The sequence below is a fragment of the Periplaneta americana genome, chromosome 6 (genome assembly GCF_040183065.1).
Source record: "Periplaneta americana isolate PAMFEO1 chromosome 6, P.americana_PAMFEO1_priV1, whole genome shotgun sequence".
In the NCBI taxonomy this organism is placed as follows: Eukaryota; Metazoa; Arthropoda; class Insecta; order Blattodea; family Blattidae; genus Periplaneta; species Periplaneta americana.
In genome coordinates, this window is record NC_091122.1 from 185,421,138 (window position 1) to 185,447,378 (window position 26,241).

At 37.0% G+C, this 26,241-nt stretch overlaps 2 protein-coding genes across 6 annotated transcripts in view; one reads left to right on the plus strand and one right to left on the minus strand.

Annotated features, from left to right (window-relative positions):
• Positions 1 to 26,241, minus strand: part of LOC138702125 (cytosolic carboxypeptidase 1-like) — a 225,387-nt gene that overhangs the window by 83,851 nt on the left and 115,295 nt on the right. The window lies entirely within an intron of this gene.
• nw (narrow) overlaps positions 5,046 to 26,241 on the plus strand; it is a 35,616-nt gene continuing 14,420 nt past the window's right edge. For both annotated transcript variants that reach the window (XM_069829726.1, XM_069829724.1), the window contains exons 1-2: positions 5,046 to 5,206; positions 22,917 to 23,099. In XM_069829726.1, coding sequence (XP_069685827.1) covers positions 5,143 to 5,206; positions 22,917 to 23,099 — 247 coding nt within the window. In that variant the 5' untranslated portion in view covers positions 5,046 to 5,142. The remainder of the gene's footprint in view (positions 5,207 to 22,916; positions 23,100 to 26,241) is intronic.

Below are 26,241 nucleotides of genomic sequence, written 5' to 3' on the forward strand. Positions count from 1 at the left end.
AAGTCCAAACCGTGAGTCGGAAGATCATATGCAAACTAAGATAAGCAAGAACAGAGCCTGAGGAGCCATATGTAATGCATTCCATCCAACTTTTCGGAAGATAATCTTCATCACAGAGACAACGTAGGACGTGGACAATTTCACACAGTATAGTGCATCTGTCTCACGAAGTAAATGGGAATCTAGTTCAAACTCAAACTTACAAAAATAATGTATATTACATTTGTGCGAGGCCGTGCGTATTTGCTTGTTTTCCGCACAGAACCAATACGCGGTAAGTGTGAAATACCACATTCAGTATTCCCAACGTAACACACATAACAATTTCCCTCTTCTTACCGCTTAAGCGCGACATTCATTTTACTGCTTTAGGCTTTTAACATATTATTTTTAGAGACGTTTAACATAGTAATAATTATAAATTGGAAACTTACCACTGCAATTTCACCTAAATTGCAATGTTAATTATTGTTTTTAAATATTTGCAAAAATTAAGTAAAGTCTACTACTCCACGAAACTTATTGCATTTCTGATACAAGTAACATTAAGGAAGCCGTGAAAAAAATCAACAAGATTCCAGATGCCGATGTTATTACTGCAATATGTTATATAAATAATATTGTTAAAATATTAAAATGAGAAATAAATCATTACATAACCTTACCGTTTGTTTTAAGTTCGCATTTATAGACTGGGGGGGGGGGGAAGACAGACGTATATCACGGCCTTCTGAAGTATAGTAAACACAGAAAACATTTTAAAGCAACAATGTTGAAGAAAGATATTTTGGTGTTCCGAAGTTGCCGTTTGTTTGTTTTCATGTTCTCGGAAATTAAAAAAAGCTCAACTACGTTTCGCTTTTTCAATCTTTTCCTCGACCATGAAAACGTCAACATACCGCTCTTGTAACGTATATTACTATTGTGTGTTAATTCGTTCCACATAAAATTGTCACTTCTTTTATTTTCTGCAGAATCTGATAAAAGAAATATAAATGCTATAAATAATTAACACTTATTAATGTAAGTAATAAAATAGTGCAAGTTATGCGGTGAGAGAAAGAATTACAAAGATGTAACAGTGCCACAGGTTTTCCCAATATTTGAAAGAAAACTGTGTGTCAGACAGGATCTGAACGACAAACATCAACGACACACCTGCAGCTAATACTAAAGCGAGCTTCTACATTTAAGTCCTACACTGTGATACAATTTTCAGTTTAAAAGTCATTATCATCTGATCTTTTTCAGGCACATATACAGTACTTAATGTCATTCACTATTGTTTCTTATTAACACGTACAAAAAAATTGCACATGTTTTTACAAGCAATGCACTTAGTTATGTTTAAATAACTGAAACATATTTTATTCCCAATCACGTGATCTCTTCTTCGTTCTTGTACTGGAAACTATGATCATTTTGACTAAAAAATTACGAAAAACTATAAACTTGGCTCTCTTATGGCTGAGTGCACCAATCTCGATCAAAAAACGTAATGATCAAGGGTTACGGAACGGTAAGAAGGAAACCGCGGTCAAAATACGAGTGCGATGCATCGACAATGGTACTCGGTCACAGAAACCCGTTCTCCTGAGCGCCCTCTTCACGCAGGTTGACTCGGAGATCGCATGTCATTTTTACCAACGGGAGCAAAGATAAAAACAGATCGTACCCAAATCGTACGTGCTTCGATTTTGTTAGACCGTTTGTTTATAAAGCTACAGATGGATAAAATGAGTGTGGAGAACAAAAAGAGAATCCCGAATTTTCAGACCATGAACTAGAGATTCTTCAGAGCTAGTTGGTTCTTACGTCAATGCTCTTGAAAGCAATAAGACAGACGGATGTTCCCTGAAAGGAAAACAGCTTCGTGGATGAAGTTAGCCACAGAATTTAATGTCACACCAGAGAGCTTATAAGAATTTCTTATATTTGAAAATTGAAGGAAATGAAATACAGCGTGCGCAGAAAGACGTCATGGTACGATAAATGTTAGAAATATGACCAATCACAACGTTAAATGTCCCTTTAGCGTACGACCTTAACGTAGCTAAAACTCTATTCATAGGTGAGACGGGATTATTTCGATTGGCAGGATATCCCAACCTTTCATTCATTTTATCCACTAACCACCACACGGTTTCTTTGGACAACGAAATTTTGAATTTCCTATCCCCTTATTCTTCAAAAGGATAACGCCAAAAATAACTGCCAATAACGCCAATTTTATATTTGTTTCTGTTTAAATAATCCAAGTACAACATTTCGTCTTATATTCCATCGAATCGCGCCGTTATTTTGTTGAAACTTGACCCTGATAAATTCCACATAAGCATTCCATCGCAAGCGGTTAAGTTTTTACCCCGGTAAATTTTTTTTTTATTGGGTTATTTTACGACGCTGTATCAACATCTATGTTATTTAGCGTCTGAATGATATGAAGGTGATAATGCCGGTGAAATGAGTCCGGGGTCCAGCACCGAAAGTTACCCAGCATTTGCTCGTATTGGGTTGAGGGAAAACCCCGGAAAAAACCTCAACCAGATAACTTGCCCCGACCGGGATTCGAACCCGGGCCACCTGGTTTCGCAGCCAGACGCGCTGACCGTTACTCCACAGGTGTGGACTACCCCGGTAAATGCTACGTTTAACTTTGATCATGACTGATGCACCGGATACTGAGGTTGCACAGGGTGAAATGCAAACTTCACCGCGGTAAAATGTTGATCAAGACTGGTGCACTCGGCCAGTAGTGACTACTTTCCATCCCGTAAATTAAAGAAGAAAAGCTGTTTACCGATTTCCGATTCGAACTCGAATCATCGATATGGAAAGCACATCAATGTTTGCTTAGCAGTAGCAGCAATGACAGTAGTAGTACTAGCAACAGCAGTAGTAGTAGTAATGATAGTAGTAGCAGGATTAGTAGTGGTAGTAATAGTAGTAATATCAACAGTAGTAGCAGTAACGCCAGTAGTATCAGTAGCAATAGTAGTAGTAGTAGTAGTAATAGTAGTAGTATCAGTAGCAGTAGTAGTAGTAGTAGCAATAGTAGTAGTAGTAGTAATAGTAGTAGTGGTAGTAGTAGTAGTATCAACAGTAGTAGCAGTAGCAATAACGGTAGCAGTAGTAGTAGCAATAACGGTAGTAGTAGTAGCAGTAGTAGTCGTAGTAGCAGTAGCAATAACGGTAGCAGTAGTAGTAGTAGTAGTAGTATTAGTAGCAGTAGCAATAACGGTAGCAGTAGTAGTAGTAGCAATAACGGTAGTAGTAGCAGTAGTAGTAGCAGTAGCAATAACGGTAGCAGTAGTAGTAGTAGTAGTAGTAGTAGCAGTAGCAATAACGGTAGCAGTAGTAGTAGTAGTAGCAGTAGTAGTAGCAGTAGTGGTAGCAGTAGTAGTAGCAGTAGTAGCAGTAGTAGTAGCAGTAGTAGCAGTAGCAATAACAGTAGCAGTAGTAGTAGTAGCAGTAGCAATAACAGTAGCAGTAGTAGTAGTAGCAGTAGCAATAACGGTAGCAGTAGCAGTAGTAGCAGTAGCAAGAACGGTAGCAGTAGTAGTAGTAGTAGCAGTATCAATAACGGTAGCAGTAGCAATAACGGTAACAGTAGTAGTAGCAGTAGCAATAACGGTAGTAGTAGTAGCAGTAGTAGCAATAACGGTAGCAGTTGTAGTAGTAGTAGTAGTAGCAGTAGTAGTAGCAATAACGGTAGCGGTAGTAGTAGTAGTAGCACTAAAGGTAGCAGTAGTAGTAGTAGCAATAACGGTAGCAGTAGTAGTAGCAGTAGCAATAACGGTAGTAGTAGTAGTAGTAGTAGTAGCAGTGGCAGCATTAATAATAGTATTGCAACTTACAGTCTTAGAAAAAAGTTTTTTCTCACAGATACTTTGTAAGTCCCAGAAAGGAAGCTGTGGGCATGATCAGACACACAACGAAACAAATACTAATTTTATTACCTCACCTAGTCGTTCTCTTGTGAGCCAGGTCGCTCGTCCTCTGATCATGCGCACTGCCTCCTTTCTGGGGCCTGTAAAGTATTCGTGCAACAAAACTTTTTTCTAACACTGTACATTCACCGTTCTTTTCTTTTAACAACAGGTGCAAAATGTTTGCAAGAAAATTACACATTTATTCCTCACGCATGCTAAACATGTAATATGCTTAGTCGACTGGAACGTTAAGCATTGCGTTCTCAGTAATATAACTTCGTTTTCATTCGTCCCGGCAATGAAATGGGAAAGCAGCAAACAACGAGGAATTCGACTCGCGTAAGTGTTTGTTTTGAACTTTAAAAACAAAAACAAAGTTTGTTCTCCGATTCCGGAATCGAACTCGAGCCATCGAAACGGAAAGTACACGAGTTTGCAACACTTCAGATTCGACGTCATACATGATTTCACCCATTTTAATTATAAAAGTTAAATTACAAAGAAAGTTGGTTTTAATTAGCCCATTTCGTGTCCAACAAACGAATATTTTAATAGAATGCGGCACGTTAGACGTTCGCCATTGCTTTCTATTAACTGAATTCACTTCGAGGCGTAAAATATGTATGCATTAAAATTCAATCTTGAATTAGTTGGCTGCAGCGAAGGGTTTTACTGCCTTTTTGTAGAGGAGGCATGTCAGGTAGTTGATTTACTGCTGGATGCTTCGGGCAAAGGTTCGAGATCCCCATTGTTAGAACATTTCGCGTATTTTAATTGACACAATGCACAAGTCGGTGCAAAACCTAACCTATGCAATTACAAAACTATTAAAATTTCCAAGGTTAAAATCATAATTTGGAGAAAGTTTATTGCAGAATATGAAGAACACAACAGTCTGAGGCAACAAAGCTATTCCGAGAATATTTGTCTTTGGTTGCAGAGGCGTGGGTTCAGTATATGACCATACAAACATGGCTGCACCTGAGTGGCGTCGTTATTTCAGAGGGAGGGTTGAGGGGGGGGGAGATGTAGCTCCCCTCGTCTCACGACGTCGTCATCCCCCCAGCCCCTCTGCCCTTCTTCATATCCGCTTATTACGAACCGAGGGCACAAAAGGCGTGGGATACCGTGGGGCGTGCTCAGTCGCCAGTAGCCTCTCCGGAGATATCAACGACCGGATAGGATACGAACCTCAATCAACGCAGCAATCATGGGCGCTGGAAGCTGTATACCGGCTACAGCGATCTTCCTAGCGACCATACTATCAATTTATGGTAAGTGGCGTAGCAATCATTTCAATAATTGTGCCACGATACATTCATTCACAGTCACGTTACTGCACCATCAATAAGACTTTCAAGTAAATAAACCTTTAAGTACAGTGCAATATCTGAATATTTGATGGGAGGGAGATTCTCATATTTTTTATTTGTAAAAGTCTTTTTCAGCAGTCTTTATTGAAATATTAAATCTATAGGTTATCGTCAATTTAATTTTCTTTCAGAATTACAGCAAAAAAGTTGTCTAATTCTCCTGTACATTATTTTTGTGTATAATTACTGCTGCGGACTCTTCAGTCATGTAGAATTTATAAAATATTATGGACTGCAAATAGTCACAAAAAGGGGAAGAATTAATTCAATCTAATAATAATAATAATAATAATAATAATAATAATAATAATAATAATAAAATTTATTTATTTAATCCGGCACATCTAAGGTTAACAGACCTCTTCTGCCCAGCCAGTGTTTATTAAAAAATTCTGCTTTTCCGACTCAGAGGTTTCTATACACAAAGCATACAAAAAAAAAACAGAAGGAAATACAGGTTCGATATGTAGGCCTACAATTCAAAGCTTGTTTAAAAAAAAATTACAAATTTTCAGATAAGTCAAAATGATACAGCGATACAATATCAAGTTACAGAAAAGCTAAGTGCGATATACTCGTAGATGGCTTTCCAAAATTAGCAATGACCCTTCTCGGATCACTTTCCTAATATAAAGGTTTCTGAATTTGGCCGGTTCATTAAAAGTTAAATTTTAAATTTTTATTTCTTTGTTAAGTACATCCTTTCCAAATATTGCTTTGAGACAAAGAGTTTTGCTTTTCAAGTTTCAAGAATATATGGTAATAACTTATTTTAATCCAGTCATTTTTTTAAGAACTTGAAATGTGTAGTCGAGTATGTTTTAAAATCTAGAATATACTAGTCATTAAAATAACAGTAAATATCATTTAAAAGATGATGGTTCTAGATATAAAGTGCAATATAAATACTACACTTTAATAAAAAAAAATATTAGCTTGCAAATGCACATAGTTTTAAATTTTGGATCTGAATTCAAATTATTATTATTATTATTATTATTATTAGTAGTAGTAGTAGTAGTAGTAGTAGTTTTAGTAGTAGTAGTAGTAGTAGTAGTAGTAGTAGTAGTATTCGTATTACTACTAGTACTAAACTGTATAACATAATTATCTTTAAAACACATACCTGATTGCTGAATACCTTGTACTAAATATCTAAATATCAGATGTCTATACTACATATCAGATTTATCACCAATTAAGAAGAATTTAAGTGTAGTTACATATTTTACATAATGGTTCATATACAGGGCCTAAATCCACACCTGTGGAGTAACGGTCAGCGCGTCTGGCTGCGAAACCAGGTGGCCCGGGTTCGAATCCCGGTCGGGGCAAGTTACCTGGTTGAGATTTTTTCCGGGGTTTTCCCTCAACCCAATACGAGCAAATGCTGGGTAACTTTCGGTGCTGGACCCCGGACTCATTTCACCGGCATTATCACCTTCATATCATTCAGACGCTAAATAACCTAGATGTTGATACAGCGTCGTAAAATAACCCAATAACATAAAAAAATAAAAATACAGGGCCTAATATGTACAGTAATTAATGGAATTTTTTTACATAAATTCCTTGAAAGACGCTACAGGGGTATATTTTCTCGAAACACTACCATTTCCATATTCATAATTTAATATCTACATTATTCACAATGTCATTTTCCACTTTACCCTTCAATGGATCAAATAGCGAAAATCTCACGAGATACACAACAGGAGAAGATGGCATATATATCAGCACTATAATACAGTGACGGTCAATATCAAATGCGATCTACTTTTCTGTTGTCCAATATCAAGGAAGAATGCGAAGATCATGCACTTAGCAAACGTTTCATAAAGTAGATGTCGTGAATGTTTTTCGTCCGTTTACTTATTTTACATGAAGAAATGCATAAAACGATTTTCCTATAACATTAACATATCTCGCAATATTCGTTTTCGGTAATATAGATAGAAAATATGAGAACATTCTTCTAAGCCAAGACGACATCTTACTATAAGAGACATTGTGTAACTTTCCTCCGAAGTCATAAACATCGGAAGTGCCAGACAACAAATTTAACAGCGTAGCTCAGTCGGCTAAGGCGTTTGTTTGCCTGCTGATCCGGAGTTGCGCTCGGGCGCGGGTTCGATTCCCGCTTGAGCTGATTACCTGGTTGGATTTTTCCGAGGTTTGCCCAACCGTAAGGCAAATGTCAAGTAATATATGGCGAATCTTCGGCCTCATCTCGCCAAATATCATTTCACTATCGCCGCTAATTAACCTTATAGTTATGTATTAGATACCGCCGTAAAATAACCAAATTAAAAAAAAAAAAACAAATTTAATATCCACCCACTATCTCATGGGCTCAGGACGTACAATAACGATCAAAATATAAGACTTGTATGTCGAATTGAGCTGGATGTGTGGTTTAGAATTATCTAAAATAAAAAAGGGACATTCAATAGGTAACAAACCCCCAATATTTTGTTCGTAAGTTTTTGAGTTTGTTCTAAAGAGCACTCTTTTTTGTCCATCAGCATTACGAATAGTCTTTATCATTAGTGAAAATCGTGCATAATATGTCACATTATTGTACCAGAACGTAAATTATTACCACACCAACTAAAACGTCATGACTTCTATTATGACGGCATAACTTGTGCCATGAAGTTACATTGCCATGCTACAATATTTATTATATCATTGTTGCCATACCAAGCTCTTTCTTCATAGACCATGACATCCAACTACCCATCATTACAAATCTGATGTTATTTCTTTACTAACAATTGTTAAAAAATGCAATAATGCTGTCTACAAAAAAAAAAAAAAAAATACGTATGCAATAAATGTATTAATGTTATACAGTTGTATTGCATTCGTCATAATTAGCATACTCGCTCGTTCCCTAAACATTGACTCAAGCAAAATAAAGTGTACCATTATAAATTAATTTCACACATAACTTGCTATTATTTTACAATATACATCACTTTAAAAAGTTTTTTAACTCTGAACTGATGGATTCTGTACCACTTTACAAGGTGTCTGAGTTACATAAATTCACAGGTCCGCCATATTTGAACATTTATGACCCTACAGAAAACCACACTCTAGGTCTAGGGCATGTACATCAATTATCTATTTGGAATTCGTCTATTTGACTACGAAGTTCCAAATATAAAAACTCACAACGGACATACAAACTAACTGAGTCATTTTAAAAAAAAATTATGGTTCATTTAACGACGCTCGCAACTGCAGAGGTTATATCAGCGTGCCGGAATTTTGTCCCGCAGGAGTTCTTTTACATGTCAGAAAATCTACTGATATGAGCTTGTCGCATTTAAACACACTTAAATGTCATCGACCCAGGCCGGGATCGAACCTGTAACCTCGAGGACAGAAGGCCAGCGCTATACCGACTACGCTACCTAGGCCGAGTGAGTCACTTTAACGAAACATAAACTGCACCAATCAAGTTCTGTTAAATATCATTACGAGAATGCAATGGCTGACATTTCTAACTTATCTGGACATCAAATCATGTTGGTAGTTGCCTTCAAGAACGAAAAAATGGATACGTATAAGAAGAACCTTATAAACGGAGTCACATAGACTACGAAACACAAAATAAATGTGGCCAGACTGGTATGCACAGGGAACACTGGATGTGGAATTAGGAACATGAACAACAGTCGCCCACACCTGTGGAGTAACGGTCAGCGCGTCTGGCCGCGAAACCAGGTGGCCCGGGTTCGAATCCCGGTCGGGGCAAGTTTCTTGGTTGAGGTTTTTCCCGGGGTTTTCCCTCGACCCAATACGAGCAAATGCTGGGTAACTTTCGGTGCTGGACCCCGGACTCATTTCACCGGCATTATCACCTTCATTTCATTCAGACGCTAAATAACCTAGATGTTGATACAGCGTCGTAAAATAACCCAATAAAATAAAAAAAATAAAAAAACAACAGTTATGTTCTTCCACAATTGCGTCTTGTTAGTCAATTTTCAAATGCATCAGATTATGCATATACGTGTATTTTTCTACGTATACAAGAAAATGCACACTTTTCAAGAATTGACAATACTTCACAAGTATTACTGTCAAATCACTTACAATATTTTAAAAGACTTTGAGTGTCTTGAAAGCAAATAAGAGCACGCTGTAACCGGTCAAAGACTTGACATTCTTTGAAGGGACTGCCGAGTGGGATTCGAAATTTTATGGGGGCAAGAGCTACAACAAACATGGCGTCCTGGCCCAGAGAAATTGTTTGTGAGTTAATTCAAATACTTATGAAACCCAAGCCTGTACGCCAAGGGTTCTGTGGAATACCACAACAAAATGAAGAAAAATAATGCATATGAGGAAATTGCAAGGCAGATATCTCGAGTTAAGCACCAATACATGTATTTTTAATGAAGAAGATTCTAAACTATAACCTAGTCGAATACTAATCGTAAATATATATATTTTTTTCGTTGTTGGTAACTTTATACTGTAGCATCTATTAGATGCTTTACGGTTGTGCTAACAGATGGAGTTACTTGTCAACAATGTGACGCTGAAACGTGTGTTCAGGTTACTGCCCAGCGACAGTCCTGATGTATTTTTATATTTTTGATGATTGGTTAATTAATTTTAACCCGGCACACTCACAATAACACTCACATTCATACAAATTTCCAGATTCTAGACATCCAGAGAATTTTTCTTCTTCAAGAAAAATTCACCGAAAGGCGAGCCCGGTGGAAATTTGTATGAATGGGATTGTGATTGTGAGTGTGCCGGGTTAATATTAATTAACCAATCATAAAAATATAAAAATACATCAGGACTGTCGCTGGGCAGTAACCTGAACACACGTTTCAGCGTCACATTGTTGACAAGTAACTCCATCTGTTAGCACAACCATAAAGCATCTAATAGATGCTATAGAGTTACCAACAACGGAAAAAAAAATAATAATAATATTAAATCGTAATATTCTTCGTTTTAGGGATCGCACAACTGAACAAATCTGTGGTGTTTGGGTAAAGGGAGATAAGTCATAAAAATGAGTTCGGATATAAGTGAAAATTGAACTTGGAACTCTTTTACAAATAATTTTCTACACAAATAAAACACATCAACTGCTAGTATTCTTTGATTTTTGCACACCCAGTTGTATAATTTAACTTGTGTGTTCATCTGGGGAACAAAATTCCACCTGGACAAAAAAATGACTTATACCCCTTTACCCGAACACCACAGAAATATTTTTCAGTATTGATCAATCTTTGACAAGTTTTCTTGTAAAATATTGAATTGGAAGACAAATTTGATCATGTATAAGCAGCTTTAGTAAACTGTAATTATATCGGACGGCGATCCACCTTGAAGACGACGATCATGTTTTAATAAAAATCCGTCCAATAGAAGCCGAATTCCTCAAGCGAAGAGACGTGATGAAGGCAGTACGCTCTTCACATACAAGTTGCATGGGTGAATGCACACTAGTTGTATTAAAATAACAAACCGCGCTTTCAATTAAAGGTTAACTCGCGACTTCTGAAGATTTTGTACACTACGAAATCAATTACAAGTTCTTAACCTTGTGGGAAAGGAATGCTGCATTCCAAGCGCTTGTAACGACCAGACATGAACATGCTTCACAAAATTGGGATAATCACTATTTCCGAAAGTAATCTCGAGACAGTGATACCAAGAGCCATTACGCGGCGTAACCTCAAGAGAGCACTGCAAGTTCAATGTCTCCAAACAAAACAAAGTAAATAACCTTCACAGAAGAACCTGCCTCGTCGAATTCCTGCCTTATATAGCAGGCTCGTGGAAGCTAGTGAACCTGCAATGGTGATAGTCAATACCAATCCATTGGTATTCAAGTCGGCGTGCAGCGGCGCGGAGGCGAGTAGGCTTTCCAAAAATAACCTTTGCATCGTTCACCGTAATTTATGCTTATGCAACTTTATATCGTTTATTTCTATTCCCCAGTAATGATTCTCAAGCAGCTTTATAGCACAAGCTTTTAAGATCTATTCACCGTGCAATGCCTTAAAAGAAATTACAATCTATCATGATGGAAATATTTCATAAAATTCTAGGGATGTATCAGCTTTTCAATTTCATAGTCATAACTTTTAAGTTTATTTCTTCTTCTTCTTCTTTTCTCAGTATTCGAAGTATTAAAGAGAGTGCTTTTCATCAATATCTCAGAAAGTTGTTTTTGGCACTTAGCACATTTAGAACGTTAGGTCCTCAGTTCTTCTCGGTTTCTCAGCCAGATGAGTTGGATTCTGAAGAAGATGACAGAGTTAGTCATCGAAAGCTTGGAAGCAACAATACAACTCACCTGGCTGAGAACCCGAGAAGAATTCGATGGTGTTTTTATTTTCTTGGGTTATTTTACGACGCTGTATCAACATCTAGGTTATTTAGCGTCTGAATGATATGAAGGTGATAATGCCGGTGAAATGAGTCCGGGGTCCAGCATCGAAAGTTACTCAGCATTTGCTCGTATTGGGTTGAGGGAAAACCCCGGAAAAACCTCAACCAGGTAACTTGCCCCGACCGGGATTCGAACCCGGGCCAGACGCGCTGACCGTTACTCCACAGGTGTGGACTCGATGGTGTTTGGGTAAAGGGAAATAAGTCTAAAAATGAGTTGTGATATAAATGAAAATTAAACTTCGGATCATTAATGCACATAATTTTCTACAGAAATGAAACACATCAAATACTAGTATTATTTCGTTTTTTTTTTTTTGCATACCCACTTGCAGAATTTAACTTGCGGAACAAAACTCCATTTGCATAAAAACTAAACCAGCCTCTTTACCCATCCTTGATGGTGTGATTCGAATCATGTGGAGGGCGTTTCTGGGACAGCCTGTATAAAGAATGAATGTCTACCAAACGTGCCAAGCCGAAGGGTTTCCACCGTAATGACAACCAAAGGCTTTACCCACCCCTAGCTGTACTTACACCCCTCATTACACGCCGCAGACAGGCCTGGCCCACTTTAATTACCCGTTTTATAGTCTGCGCCACTAGCCGAGACGAATGGCTTTTATGTGAGCACAATTCGCCTTTAGGAATAAGCAGTAAAAAGCAGCGATTCACGCCCTTTGTACGAAGACAAGATTTTAGCGACCCTCATCCAAGTGCTGTGGTTCTTTAACGTCACTGAGACAACAGGGTTGGAATCAACAACTGGCCTGTTCGAGAACATTTACTCTGGAGATACATTTATCGAACTCTTCAACTTCGAATATATAGGGGATGTTAAAAATGTTGGTAGCGAAGAGTGTATTTAGTACTATAACATATCTCTTTATATATCTTTCATTGTATTTTGCTTTTGATTGTGATTCTTATGTTCTCTTGTTCATTATATCATTTGCTGTCGTTGATTTATTTCATTTATACAGTACATATCTTTTCTACTTTGTATTTCTTTACCTCTTTTGTCATTTTCCTGTAACTACAACCAAATGAAAACTTATTTGTAGTTAATAAACATTCATTCATTCATTCATTCATTCATGTATGTATGTATTTATTCACACTGCAATGGGTATATACCCGGTGGCAGTGGTAACTAATTACACTCAATAATGACAATAAAAAACTTATTAATTAAAATACAATTAATAATAATACTAGGCCTAATAATTAATACTAACAATAATTTATAATAATAATGCTAATAATAATAATAATAATAATAATAATAATAATAATAATAATAATAATAACAGGGAATATCCTAAATTAAATGAAGCACGATCACTTAAAATAACATTTAAAATAAATCTAATTTGTACCTTAAACCTAAGTTCGAACTAAAACCCACGAGTATATGTTCATATCTGCACAAGTACCTTTCAACATTACACTCATTTCGCTGTCAACTCACTCACTGCACTGGAACTACGACACATTTCACTGATTCTATCCTGATTTCACTAACACTTCAAAAACATTTCACTGTTCAAATACTTTACACTGCCACTATAAACTATAAAGCTTCACTGGCAGGAACACGTTTCACTTACACAACACACTTCACTGACACAACACACTTCACTGATACAACATAATTCTTCACTGATACAACACTTCAATAATAAAATATCAATTACACTCTTTAAATACTGTGTATAATTACCGTCTATTAGTAAAGTTCTTAAGCCTATTTTAAATACATTTTTCATTCATTCATTCCTTCATTCATTCATTCATTCATTCATTCATTCATTCATTCATTCATTCAGCTGTTCTCAGTGAGAATCGTGTAGCCAAGAACATTTTTAAACAGGTTATTTAACGACGCTGTATCAACTGCGTGATGGAATTAGCGACAGGTGACTCCGAGCTCCCCTGATATTCACGTTAATTGGGATTGAAAATTAGCCCAAGCAGGGTTCGAAGCATGATCCCGCTCGTCGGTGGCCGTGCAGTGAAAAGAAGATACAAACATTCATGACATCCCAGTTTTCAAATCCAATAAATGAATGGAATAAATTACGTAAATGTGTTGCACATACTCGGACGTGCCTACAGCACCACAACATGTGATGGATACGCCTCCGCTCTCTTGAAAAGGTTACATGAGAAGACATGACAATTCAGCGGCCCTTCTAATAAAGTGATTACGTAATCATTCATTTATAGCAGGTCCTTCAGTGTAAACGCACCATTCTCCAATCTTCTTTATTTTTCGCCTTCCTCTTGATCTCCACACACGATCCATATATTTCAATGCCATACTCCACATAAAACACTTCACTAGTATCTTCTTTACTTATTTTTCCGGAGGTCCGCAGATGATGCTCCTCTTTCTATTAAAAGCTTCCTTTGCCATTGCTATCCTCCTTTCGACTTCCTGGCAGCAGCTCATGTTACTGCTTATAGTACACCCCAAGTATTTGAAGCTGTCCACTTGCTCTACTGCCTCTTCCTATGACCATGGTCTTCGTCTTGTTTGCATTTATCTTCATCCCATACTGCTCACAGCTGTCATTTAGCTCCAGTAGCATATCCCTTAGTATAATCTCCTCTTCTGCTAAGAACGCCATATCATCAGCAAACCTTATGCACTCTATTCTTCTTCCTCCTACTATCATCCCTCCCATGTTCTAAAAACAGTTCTTCAACAAATCCTCCAAGTAGATGTTGAACAGGGTAGGTGATATAGAACATCCTTGTGAGTGAGTTGTCAGCGAAATGAGTGTAGTGCAGAAAGGTGCTTGTGCAGGTATGAACATATCATACTCGTTGGTTTTAGTTCGAACTTAGGGTTAAGATACAAATTAGATTTATTTTAACTGTTATTTAAGTGATCGTGCTTCATTTAATTTAGGATGCTCTCTGTTGTTATTATTATTATTGATTTATTAATGTATTTTTATTAATTATGTTTATCATTAATTGTCATTATTGAGTGTAAATAGTTTCCACTGTCACCGGGTATATAGCCACTGCAGTGTGAATAAATACATACACATACACAAACTCCTCTCTCTATTCCACTTCCCTTTTACATTTTTTTCTCCTATCCTGACTTTGATTCATCTTAATGATCATTAGTTGTCATGATTGGAGGCGCAAAAGGTCTGTCTTATTGACAGTTTCGCTCACATAAGGTACTTACATTACAAGATTTTTTTAACTCATCGAATATCTTACTCTTTGCGATTATAAAGAATGTATTTTCTCTGTATGCCACAAAACGAACGTATCTTCTTATTTTAAAGCACAGCAGACCGATCTATACGATTGCATTTATAGTCGGGACGCTGTTATTCTCGGTGTGACTCCTCCTCTTTGCTTACACCTTACGAAGTGAAGGCTCTATGAAGTCTAGGTAGGTAGTATCGTTCGCCAGTTTTGTTCTTTCGTTGCCGACTTACCAGACGAGGAATCTATTTGCCACACCGTTAAACATTATCATGTCGTAGCTCCTATGATAATAAATCAAACGCACTGTAATTGAGCGGCAAATAACGTCTTCGTGTGCTTATCGAACGCCAACGAAAGAGCCAAAATGGCGGGCGATATTAAATATTTATCGAGCCTTAGGAAATGCATAACGTCATCAGCAGCGAATCACAAGACGCACACGTTTAAATGTAGCCGACCTGCAACGTGATTGGCTGCCGGAAATAACAGCGACGGGACTATAGGTGATAGTTCAAGCAATATCAGCGAATAGGGATTATAAAGAATGGACTCTGAGCGAATTTTCCTGTGTTTTGTTTCTCTGTGCGCCAGCGTATAGTGCCACTTTCAAGCGCTAGAGTTAGTGTAGTTGAGCATACGCTAAGATAATAATTGAGTATAGAGTTGAGACACAGGATCCAAACATCGCCTACCTTATTGCATAATCCAGTAACGCTTTGCTTCAAATAAATTCAAGTTAACAGCTTTTCCTTATTTCTCAGTGACAAACTAGTTGTAATAATTATATTTTATATTTCAGATATCATAAATTATATTATAAAATAATATAATACATTATAAAATTAAGCATCGAATTCGTTTAATATTTGTATATAATATAATATAGGTATATGGTTTTACTTCTCGTAAGAGTTTTGTTTTTCCATTTTCAGCGCTATTAAATCATTACATATTTTAATTATTGTTGGGGTCAACGTCTCAACTCTCATTATAAAGGAACTCTAGAATCTAGACATTGCAGTTAATGACGGATTTATTATTTTATGGATCCAATTTATTTTATTTGAGTACATAATGTGCCTAGATATATTAATTATATGTGTTATATTTCCGCTGTGTCGACTGCTAGCTGGTGTGATGTCAGCGCCAACTGTAGGGAGAAAGCAGAATCTGACGCTCTAGCTGGCTTGAAGGTAATTGAAATCAGTCCGGCTACATCAAAGGTACCGACGCGAAGTGTCCATTCTTTATAATCCCTATTCGCTGGGAATATCATTCACAATATAAGAAAGGAAATGAATAGCTGGGAAATGCGTAATGCGAATAGTAAGAAAGTATGTGCGTCTTCTCCGTGAAAGTCGTCTGATGCGAACTATCCTTCCCTGGGTATGCACAATAACGGTAGCGTGCCAATCCGAACGTCAACCACGTAACTTCGCTATTGAATAATAATGTGCAGGCATTGTGTTATATAGCGAACAATACAACACAGCTCATCGTTTTTGTCTTTGCAGCGTGGACTCCAGTATCGTGCATGCATTGTCTACAGGTGTGCGCATGCGGGCAGATCACAGTTGTCCTAACGTATGTGTGTTCGATTAGGGGAAGAAGGAGCAGCCGTGAATTGCAAGACTACCAATCAATAAGAATTAAATATATTGAAAAAAATTACAACGAATAACACTATTCATTAGCAAACCTTTAAAATAACTAAAATATATATTTTTTCGTAACCAAAAGAACATTCCCAAGAAACTAGTTCGATTAATTCAAATGAGTCTCAATGAAACGTACAGCAGAGTCCGTATAGGTCCGTTTCTGTCAGATGCGTTTCCAATTCACTGTGGGCTAAAGCAAGGAGATGCACTATCACCTTTACTTTTTAACTTTGCTCTAGAGTATGCCATTAGGAAAGTCCAGGATAACAGTGAGGGTTTGTAATTGAACGGGTTACATCAGCTGCTTGTCTATGCGGATGACGTGAATATGTTAGGAGAACATACACAAACGATTAGGGAAAACACGGGAATTTTACTGGAAGCAAGTAAAGAGATAGGTTTGGAAGCAAATCCCGAAAAGACAAAGTATATGATTATGTCTCGTGACGGGAATATTGTACGAAATGGAACAATAAAAATTGGAGATTTATCCTTCGAAGAGGTGGAAAAATTCTAATATCTGGGAGCAACAGTAACAAATATAAATGATACTCGGGAGGAAATTAAACACAGAATAAATATGGGAAGCTTTTATCATCCAGTCTGCTGTCAAAAAATCTGAAAGTTAGAATTTATAAAACAGTTATATTACCGGTTGTTCTGTATGGTTGTGAAACTTGGACTCTCACTTTGAGAGAGGAACATAGGTTAAGGGTGTTTGAGAATAAGGTGCTTAGGAAAATATTTGGGGCTGAGAGGGATGAAGTTACAGGAGAATGGAGAAAGTTACACAACACAGAACTGCACGCATTGTATTCTTCACCTGACATAATTAGGAACATTAAATCCAGACGTTTGAGATGGGCAGGGCATGTAGCATGTATGGGCGAATCCAGAAATGCATATAGAGTGTTAGTTGGGAGGCCGGAAGAAAAAGACCTTTAGGGAGGCCGAGACGTAGATGTTAATGTTATGTTTTATTTAACGACGCTCGCAACTGCAGAGGTTATATCAGCGTCGCCGGATGTGCCGGAATTTTGTCCCGCAGGAGTTCTTTTACACGCCAGTAAATCTACTGACATGAGCCTGTCGCATTTAACACACTTAAATGCCATCGACCTGGCCCGGGATCGAACCCGCAACCTTGGGCATAGAAGGCCAGTTCGAGACGTAGATGGGAAGATAATATTAAAATGGATTTGAGGGAGGTGGGACATGATGATGGAGAATTGATTAATTTTGCTCAGGATAGGGACCAATGGCGGGCTTATGTGAGGGCGGCAATGAACCTCCGAGTTCCTTAAAAGCCAGTAAGTAACCAAAAGAACAAAAACTACAAAACAAGTAATTTTTTTATAAATCGTCAGCAGCGCCGACTGGCGGGTTGACGAACAAACAACAGAATCGTGCGTAGTTATGGTAACTACTAATCTGACGTCATGCACAGAATTGCCTTTCATGCGATTTCTTGAACTTGACTGCTGTGGATAATAACTTTTACCTTGTTCCATACACGTGAAATAAGAATACAAGAGGTCTCTGGCCATTTAATGCATTGTACATAATTTATTGAGCAAGGAAAACCGTGACTTGTAAAACGTCATAATGAACACTACAGGCGTGTCCAAATATCAGTATGAGCTTTTTTTTTTGTTTCAGTGGCGGTTTTAATGCAGCTGTCACACGACTCAACAATCAAATAAAAAAGTAGGAACCGCACCTTGCAATCATTTTATATTTTGCACAGTACGTAACAAAGGTGATTTTACGTAACCAAGCGACGAATGAATTGTGTCTAATTTTCTCCTATTTCAAGTATGCCATGTTCTAATCATCACTACACGCAAGTGGTATATATATATATATATATATATAATTTATTTAATAATAACATATACATAAAAACGTTACATTAAAATACCCCGAAAGAGCAAAGCTCGTGTTCGGGGACAGTTCTGTTACATAGATATACATACTTTGTAGACAAAATACTTAAGAAAAAAGCTCACATAAAGATGATAATAAAATTAGTAAATAATAATACTAATAATAACTGAGTGAAAAAAGAGACGATGTTTAGATTGATGGATTAATATTAAATTATTATTAGTAGTATAATTAGTGCAGGTCATGTTGATATAGTAACCAAGATAAAATAGAAAAATACACTTAGGATAGAAATAAACTTGTTTTATAATACATGGTACATAATATAAATACAGGGAAGTCTGTCATATAAATTTTCAAATTCTGGATCTGAAAATTTCATTGCTTAAAGTAGTCAATTCTGGATGAAATTTTACCCTATCGAATTATATAGACATGGACCATAATTTGTACTGCGTAGTAAAGCAGCAGATGTGAAACATTTAGGTTCAACTAATTTAAGAATTTCATTTCGTCTCGTATTATGAGGATGTATATATATATATATATATATATATATATATATATATATATATATATGGGTCATTCAATAATTAGGGCAACAATTGAATTAACAACAAAGAAAACATTTTTGGAACAGTCACATTGTTGCAGTGCTCAGAAGTAATCTCCCAGATGGCCCGGGTTCGAATCCCGGTCGGGGCAAGTTACCTGGTTGAGGTTTTTTCCGGGGTTTTCCCTCAACCCAATACGAGCAAATGCTGGACCCCGGACTCATTTCACCGGCATTATCACCTTCATTTCATTCAGACGCTAAATAACCTGAGATGTTGATACAGCGTCGTAAAATAACCCAATAAAAAAAAGAAGTAATCTCCTCCAACATGAAGAACCCGCCTCCACACCTCAGGGAGACGGCGGATGCCATCCACAGCGTCTTGTTGTAATCTTCGAACAGACTGCTCTACTGCTCCTATAATTGTCTCTCTGGTTCTAAAGCGACTCCTCTAACTGATAATTTCACTTTCGCGAAAAGGTCAAAATCACATGGACTCATATCTGGGGAGTATGGAGGATGCTCCAGAATTTCCCAGTTCCATATGCTAGTTCAATACAAGTCTAACAACGGTGTTCTTCCAGCAGCGTTCACATGCACATAATCACTTGCCGATTGGGTTACCAGCTTCAAGTTTTTGATGGACAACTTCCCTCCCGAAGCTCGCACCTAGTCACGGTACGATATGGTGAAGTCTCTCTACAGCTTCCAGTGATGCTGTATGACATTGTCGAGCATTGTCACCTCTTGCAATTTGAATTTTAATTAAGCATCTTACTAAACATTTTATAGCACTACAGATAATAGTAAACAAATTAAACTCACCACAAATATCTTATAAATGAGACTGCTGTTTTCAAGCTCACAGATAACACACATCAGATGCTCTTTTTTTCTCAATGTTTTCAGCTTCCATCATTTACCGTTGATAGCGCCACATATCAACATTGTTGCCACTTATTGGTTTTTTTATTTTTTTTATTTTATTGGGTTATTTTACGACGCTGTATCAACTTCTAGGTTATTTCAGATCCAGAATTAAAAATTTTATATGACAGACTTCCTTGTATATATTTTATGTACCATGTATTGTAAAACAAAATTATTTCTATCCTAAGCATATTTTTTCTATCTTATCTTGGTTACTATATCAACATGACCTGCACTAACTGTACTACTAATAATAATTTAATATTAATCCATCAATCTCAACATCGTTTCTTTTTTCACTCAGTTATTACTAGTATTATTATTTACTAAATTTTATTATCACCTTTATGTGAGCTTTTTTATTAAGTATTTTGTCTACAAAGTAAGTATATCCATGTAACGGAACTGTCCCCGAACACGAGCTTTGCTCTTTCGGGGTATTTTAATGTAACGTTTTTATGTATATGTTATTGTTAAATAAAAAAAAAATTAGCGTCTGAACGATATGAAGGTGATAATGCCGGTGAAATGAGTCCGGGGTCCAACACCGAAAGTTACCCAGCATTTGCTCGTATTGGGTTGAGGGAAAACCCCGGAAAAAACCTCAACCAGGTAACTTGCCCCGACCGGGATTCGAACCCGGGCCACCTGGTTTCGCGGCCAGACGCGCTGACCGTTGCTCCACAGGTGTGGACACTAATTGTTGAATGACCAATGTATCACATGTCTATTTACTAAACCGCTATCCCCATATTAATAGGAAAGACTGGGAAAAGCTGAGTTTGCAGTGAAAGACCTGCCCTTGGGTAGAACACTAAATGAAATATCCCCCTATTCTGAACTATTTATATATAAATCCCACAAGGGTAGCCGCCCTTCAGTAAGGGTTGCCAAGAGACACAGCATAGTAAACAAATAAAATAAAAATTAACATTTGTGTTATCACTATTTACGATGTTTATTTTCAAATGGAAGCTGGCAGCTCACCACTACCGTACTGAATGCGACGTTACATTCTGCTTTTATGGCACCCAAACTGACTCGTATTTCACTCTAACATACCTTTTCTCTGCTCAGCGCCTTGCTGAGATCTGTGAACAATAATGCATCTCGAGGTTTCAGAAGGCATTTTTGTCGAACGCTGTATACAGGGATATAATTGCATGCAGTCTAACCTGGTAGATTTAAACTAAATACTGCAGTATTTAACATTTGCGCGGGAAAATAAAACGAGAAAAATAAATGTCAATAAAATTGTAATTATAACAACAACAATATTAATTTGAATTATAGAGAGTGTGTCTTTAAAAGTAACAGCATGTTCTGAATACTGGCCACTGATGTCCAGGTAATCGTTATTTTATATCTGGTCTAAATGTATCTCATGTACAGTAGAACCTCTATTATCCGCGGTAATGAAGGGGGTGGGCTGAACGGTTATCGAAAAAATCGGATAATCCGCAACCATAAATTTTTTTCGTAAATTTAGTGAATAATACTTACACTTTGGTAAGTTCCTCTATGACTTTCGTATTCAACACGCTGGGCAGTGGATCACAAGTTCACTCATTTAAATCTCTTTGTCAACGACAGGCTTTTAAGGGGCAAGGAAACTCTTTGTAATGGCTGCCTGTGGAAAGATATGAGTAGTAAGAGGTCTCGTATTGTAGATTTACATACTTTATGCACTCCAAACTCATATCCTGTTGCGAGGTGAGCCACAGTTTCTCTTCCCCCAAAGCACTTACACTTTTTTCTCCCGATACTTAGCACAGCAAGATTTCTTTTGACACCCGTAGAAGACATTTTATACAGAAGTTACACAGTACCACAATTCGATCAGTAGACCATACTGTGTAAGGAAAAAGGCTTGTAATAACACACTCTAGAAAAAAAAATAATATGCTAATATAATGTACAGTAGACTACTCATATATTTCCGTAGAAAAAAAAAGCGAGACAAAGACAAATGGATAATCCACCAATCGGTTAATAGAGTGACGGATAATCGGGGTCTACTGTATAAGAATCCTAACGAACCAGTAGCGCCACCACGTGGACAAGCCATCACTGTATATTTGTGCGAGATCGTGCGTATTTGCTTGTTTTCGGCACAGAACCAATACGCGGTAAGTGTGAAATACCACAATCAGTATTCCCAACGTAACACACATAACAATTTCCCTCTTCTTACCGCTTAAGTGCGACATTCATTTTACTGCTTTAGGCTTTTAACATATTATTTTTAGAGACGTTTAACATAGTAATAATTATAAATTGGAAACATACCACTGCAATTTCACCTAAATTGCAATGTTAATTATTGTTTTTAAATATTTGCAAAAATTAAGTAAACTCTACTTCTCCACGAAACTTATTGCATTCCTGATACAAGTAACATTAAGGAAGCAGTGAAAAAATCAGCAAGATTCCAGATGCCGATGTTATTACTGCAATATGTTATATAAATAATATTGTTAAAATATTAAAATGAAAAATAAATCATTACATAACCTTACCGTTTGTTTTAAGTTCGCATTTATAGACTGGGGGGGGGGGGGAAGACAGACGTATATCACGGCCTGCTGGAGTATAGTAAACACAGAAAACATTTTATAGCAACAAGATATTTTGGTTTTCCGAAGTTGGCGTCATTAAACAGAAACCAACATGGAGATTTCATTGCAACTAATTAGAAATTCGTCTTTCAGGTATGTAATAAACGATCTTCGCACAAAATAATGTACGATACACGAGCGGTATGTTTGTTTTCATGTTCTCGGAAATTAAAAAAGCTCAACTACGTTTCGCTTTTTCAATCTTTTCCTCGACCATGAAAACGTCAACATACCGCTCTTGTAACGTATATTACTATTTCGTAAACCAAATGAAGATGTTGTTGCAGGCCAGAGAATCACCACGATACAGCTGGACGGAGTGCAGTACTTCATAAGCCGCATGAACCCCTACTCGCCCGAGCTCAACTACTTCCTAGCCTACCAGTACTGCCGGTCCATCGGCCTGCAGCTGGCTTCATTCGAGTCACGGGAGAAGGCAGACTCCATGACGCAGTACCTCCTCAACGCTGGTAAGTATGATCGGCCATTCCATGTTATGGAAGAGAACAACCACTAGGATCTCCACTGTCGAAAATTAATTTTTTTGGTAACGACCGCTAGATGGAAGTACTGCTGTAAGCTCTTACTACATAAAATTCCATCAGGGTTATGACGTGACTTCTTTTGCAGTCGCTAGAAAGCAGCATAGTAAAACTGATAAACGTTGTTGCCTTGAAAGTGCATTAGGCTGATCAATCTGTTACATGTAACCAGGGGTGTAATTAAAACAGTTCATGCACATGCATAGCCTAGGATAGAAAAACTTGCTGCTGTCTTGTAACTTGCAAAAATACGACATTTTGTCTCATAAAGTAAGGAATTTAATACTTCGATCTGTTGATTTCGTGAAAAAAAGAACACAATACATTTATAAGAAGAAATAGCCTATTACAACTAATTAAAATAGGATCATATTTCCCGTTTTTTTTAAATAAAGAAACGGAAAAAAAAATTCACTTCACACATATACATTTGAAACAAAATTTGAAACTTACTTTCTATGAATAACATCGCTAGAATTTCGCGCTTTTAGCAAAATAAGTGAATTTCGCTTCAAATCGAACTTTTCGCTATAATTCGCGAAACTAGTGTCCAATTTTACTAACCACAATCACATGATTTGTAAAGATATCTTCAAATCGCTTTATAGTTTATGTAAAAAAAAATAGCGTCTCTAGGTATCGGCAAATGCTACAAACATAATTCAGAGATGCACTAAACAGGGATGGCATTTAGTTTAAACAAGACGGGACTACAGCCCATACTGCCAAAGACGCACTGCGGTTGTTGAGAAATCCTTTCTCCTGGACGCTTAATTTCTCGGTTTGGCGATATTAACTGGCCGGCACGATCCCCAGACCTTACAACTACTGAACTTTTTTTTCTGTGATGATACATCAAAGGAAGGATGTTTCAAACTACACCACACTGTATCCAGAATCTGAAGAACAGGATACAAGCAGAAGTCCCAGGTTTATTGCAGACAATTTTCGGATAAATTTGCAACAAAACATAAGGTACCAAGGAGATCGCTTGAAATGCGTCATTAAAAAAAAAACAACAAAAGACAATAAATTGCATTGTTGAAGCCATATTTTTTGTTATTTGTAAACCTTACAGCAACTTTAGAAATGCATGCTGAAATTGGCTAGAACCAACTGCCGGACCCCGTACTATCGGGGAAGTAACAATTTGCACTTCAAATTAAATACGTAAATTTTATTTGATAACTCAGAAATGAAGCTCGCACGTGACCGAACACACGTGCGCCAAGCATCGGCACACTGTCCGATGAGTAGAATGACTCAGGCATGTCAATACCGCTCCTTTGTTCTGTTGAGTGTGTGCGAGGTAGTTGCTACGTACTGCTGGCACACTGAATTAACATACACGGCGCTGCTTGTGTTATTGTTATTACCTTCATATATCGGATACAAATCATATTAAATCACGTACATACAAAGACGAAAGAGATACAAAGATCAAAATCAATTATAATGGATGATCTTCCTAGCAAGAGCAAATGTCCCTATCATAACTTATTGCTAATGTTTTGTTAAATTTATTATATAAACAATTTTCCTGCATTAACTGAAACTATTACGGTATTTTATCTTAGTTGATAGTTTAAAGTAACACAATAGTACATCATGCAACGAGCCTATAATGGTAGTAATTAAGACGCGAGTATGTTTGTTTATGAAACGAGCGCAAGCCAGTTTCATAATTTTCATACGAGCGTCTTAATTATCATTACAGGCAAGTTTCATACGACTTTTTATGCTCGACCATATTTATAACTTGAAATTATTCATAAGTATTCATGTTATGGTTATGTAAGTGAGGAGCGGAACTGACCTGAATTGTGAGATGTGCGCAGACGCGAAAGTATTGATTTTTTCCGATGCACGAATGTCATTGACCTTGATATAATCTAGAGAATAACATGAAGATTAGTCTTGATATAACCTGGAAATTGATTTAGAATTGAAAAACGAGATGACAAATTGAATTTATTTGAATATTATTTACAATTAACGCTAATTATTATAGTAACAGAACATAACCTTCTGCGACAGTATTGGATTTCCAGCCTCCGTGACTTTTCGCTAATTGTCTTTCGATTGCATATCCGAGAATAATCGATACTTGCGGTTTTATAATGGTACAATGGTGATTTCTCATTGGCTGAACAACTGAATTATAATGAATAGGTGTACTTTAATGAGGTGCATTAAAGGGCTGCTACCAGGTGTATAATTACTACATTTCGGCATGGTCGAGCATAATAGTACATTATGCAACGAGCCTATAATGATAGTAATTAAGAATCGAGTATGGATATTTATGAAACGAGCGCAAGCGAGTTTCATAATTTTCATACGAGCTTCTTAATTACCATTATAGGCGAGTTTCATACGACTTTTTATGCTCGACCATATTTCTAACTTGAAATTACCGGTATTCAGATGTATACATTTTATTTGTATCTGACAAGATCGGAAGTGACCTTGTTCTAGGTCGTGAATTGTGAGATGTGCGCAGACGCGAAAGTATTGATTTTTTCAGAGGAACAATAATGTCATTGACCTTGACGTAGTCCCGTTAAACTTGATAATATTATAATATTATAACCTTGATTATTGAATTCGACATTTGAAAAACGAGATGACAAATTGAATTTATTTGAATATTATTTACAATTAACGCTAATTATTATAGTAACAGAACATAACCTTCTGCGACAGTATTGGATTTCCAGCCTCCGTGACTTTTCGCTAATTCTCTTTCGATTGCATATCCGAGAATAATCGATACTTGCGGTTTTATAACGGTACAAAGCTGACTTGTCATTGGCTGAACACATGTAAGCTGAGTTATCATTGGCTGAAGACCTGTACTTTAATGACATGCATTAAAGGGCTGCTACCAGGTGTATAATTACTACATTTCGGCATGGTCGAGCATAAAGTTATTTATATAACAAATTTAACATATCATTAGTGACACGCGTTAAAAGTGTGTAATCAAGATGTATAACTACAGGGGAACAACTTAGAAAACTCCGTTGGTCTGCGCCTGCGTCAATCTTACAGAGTGAAACAATATACT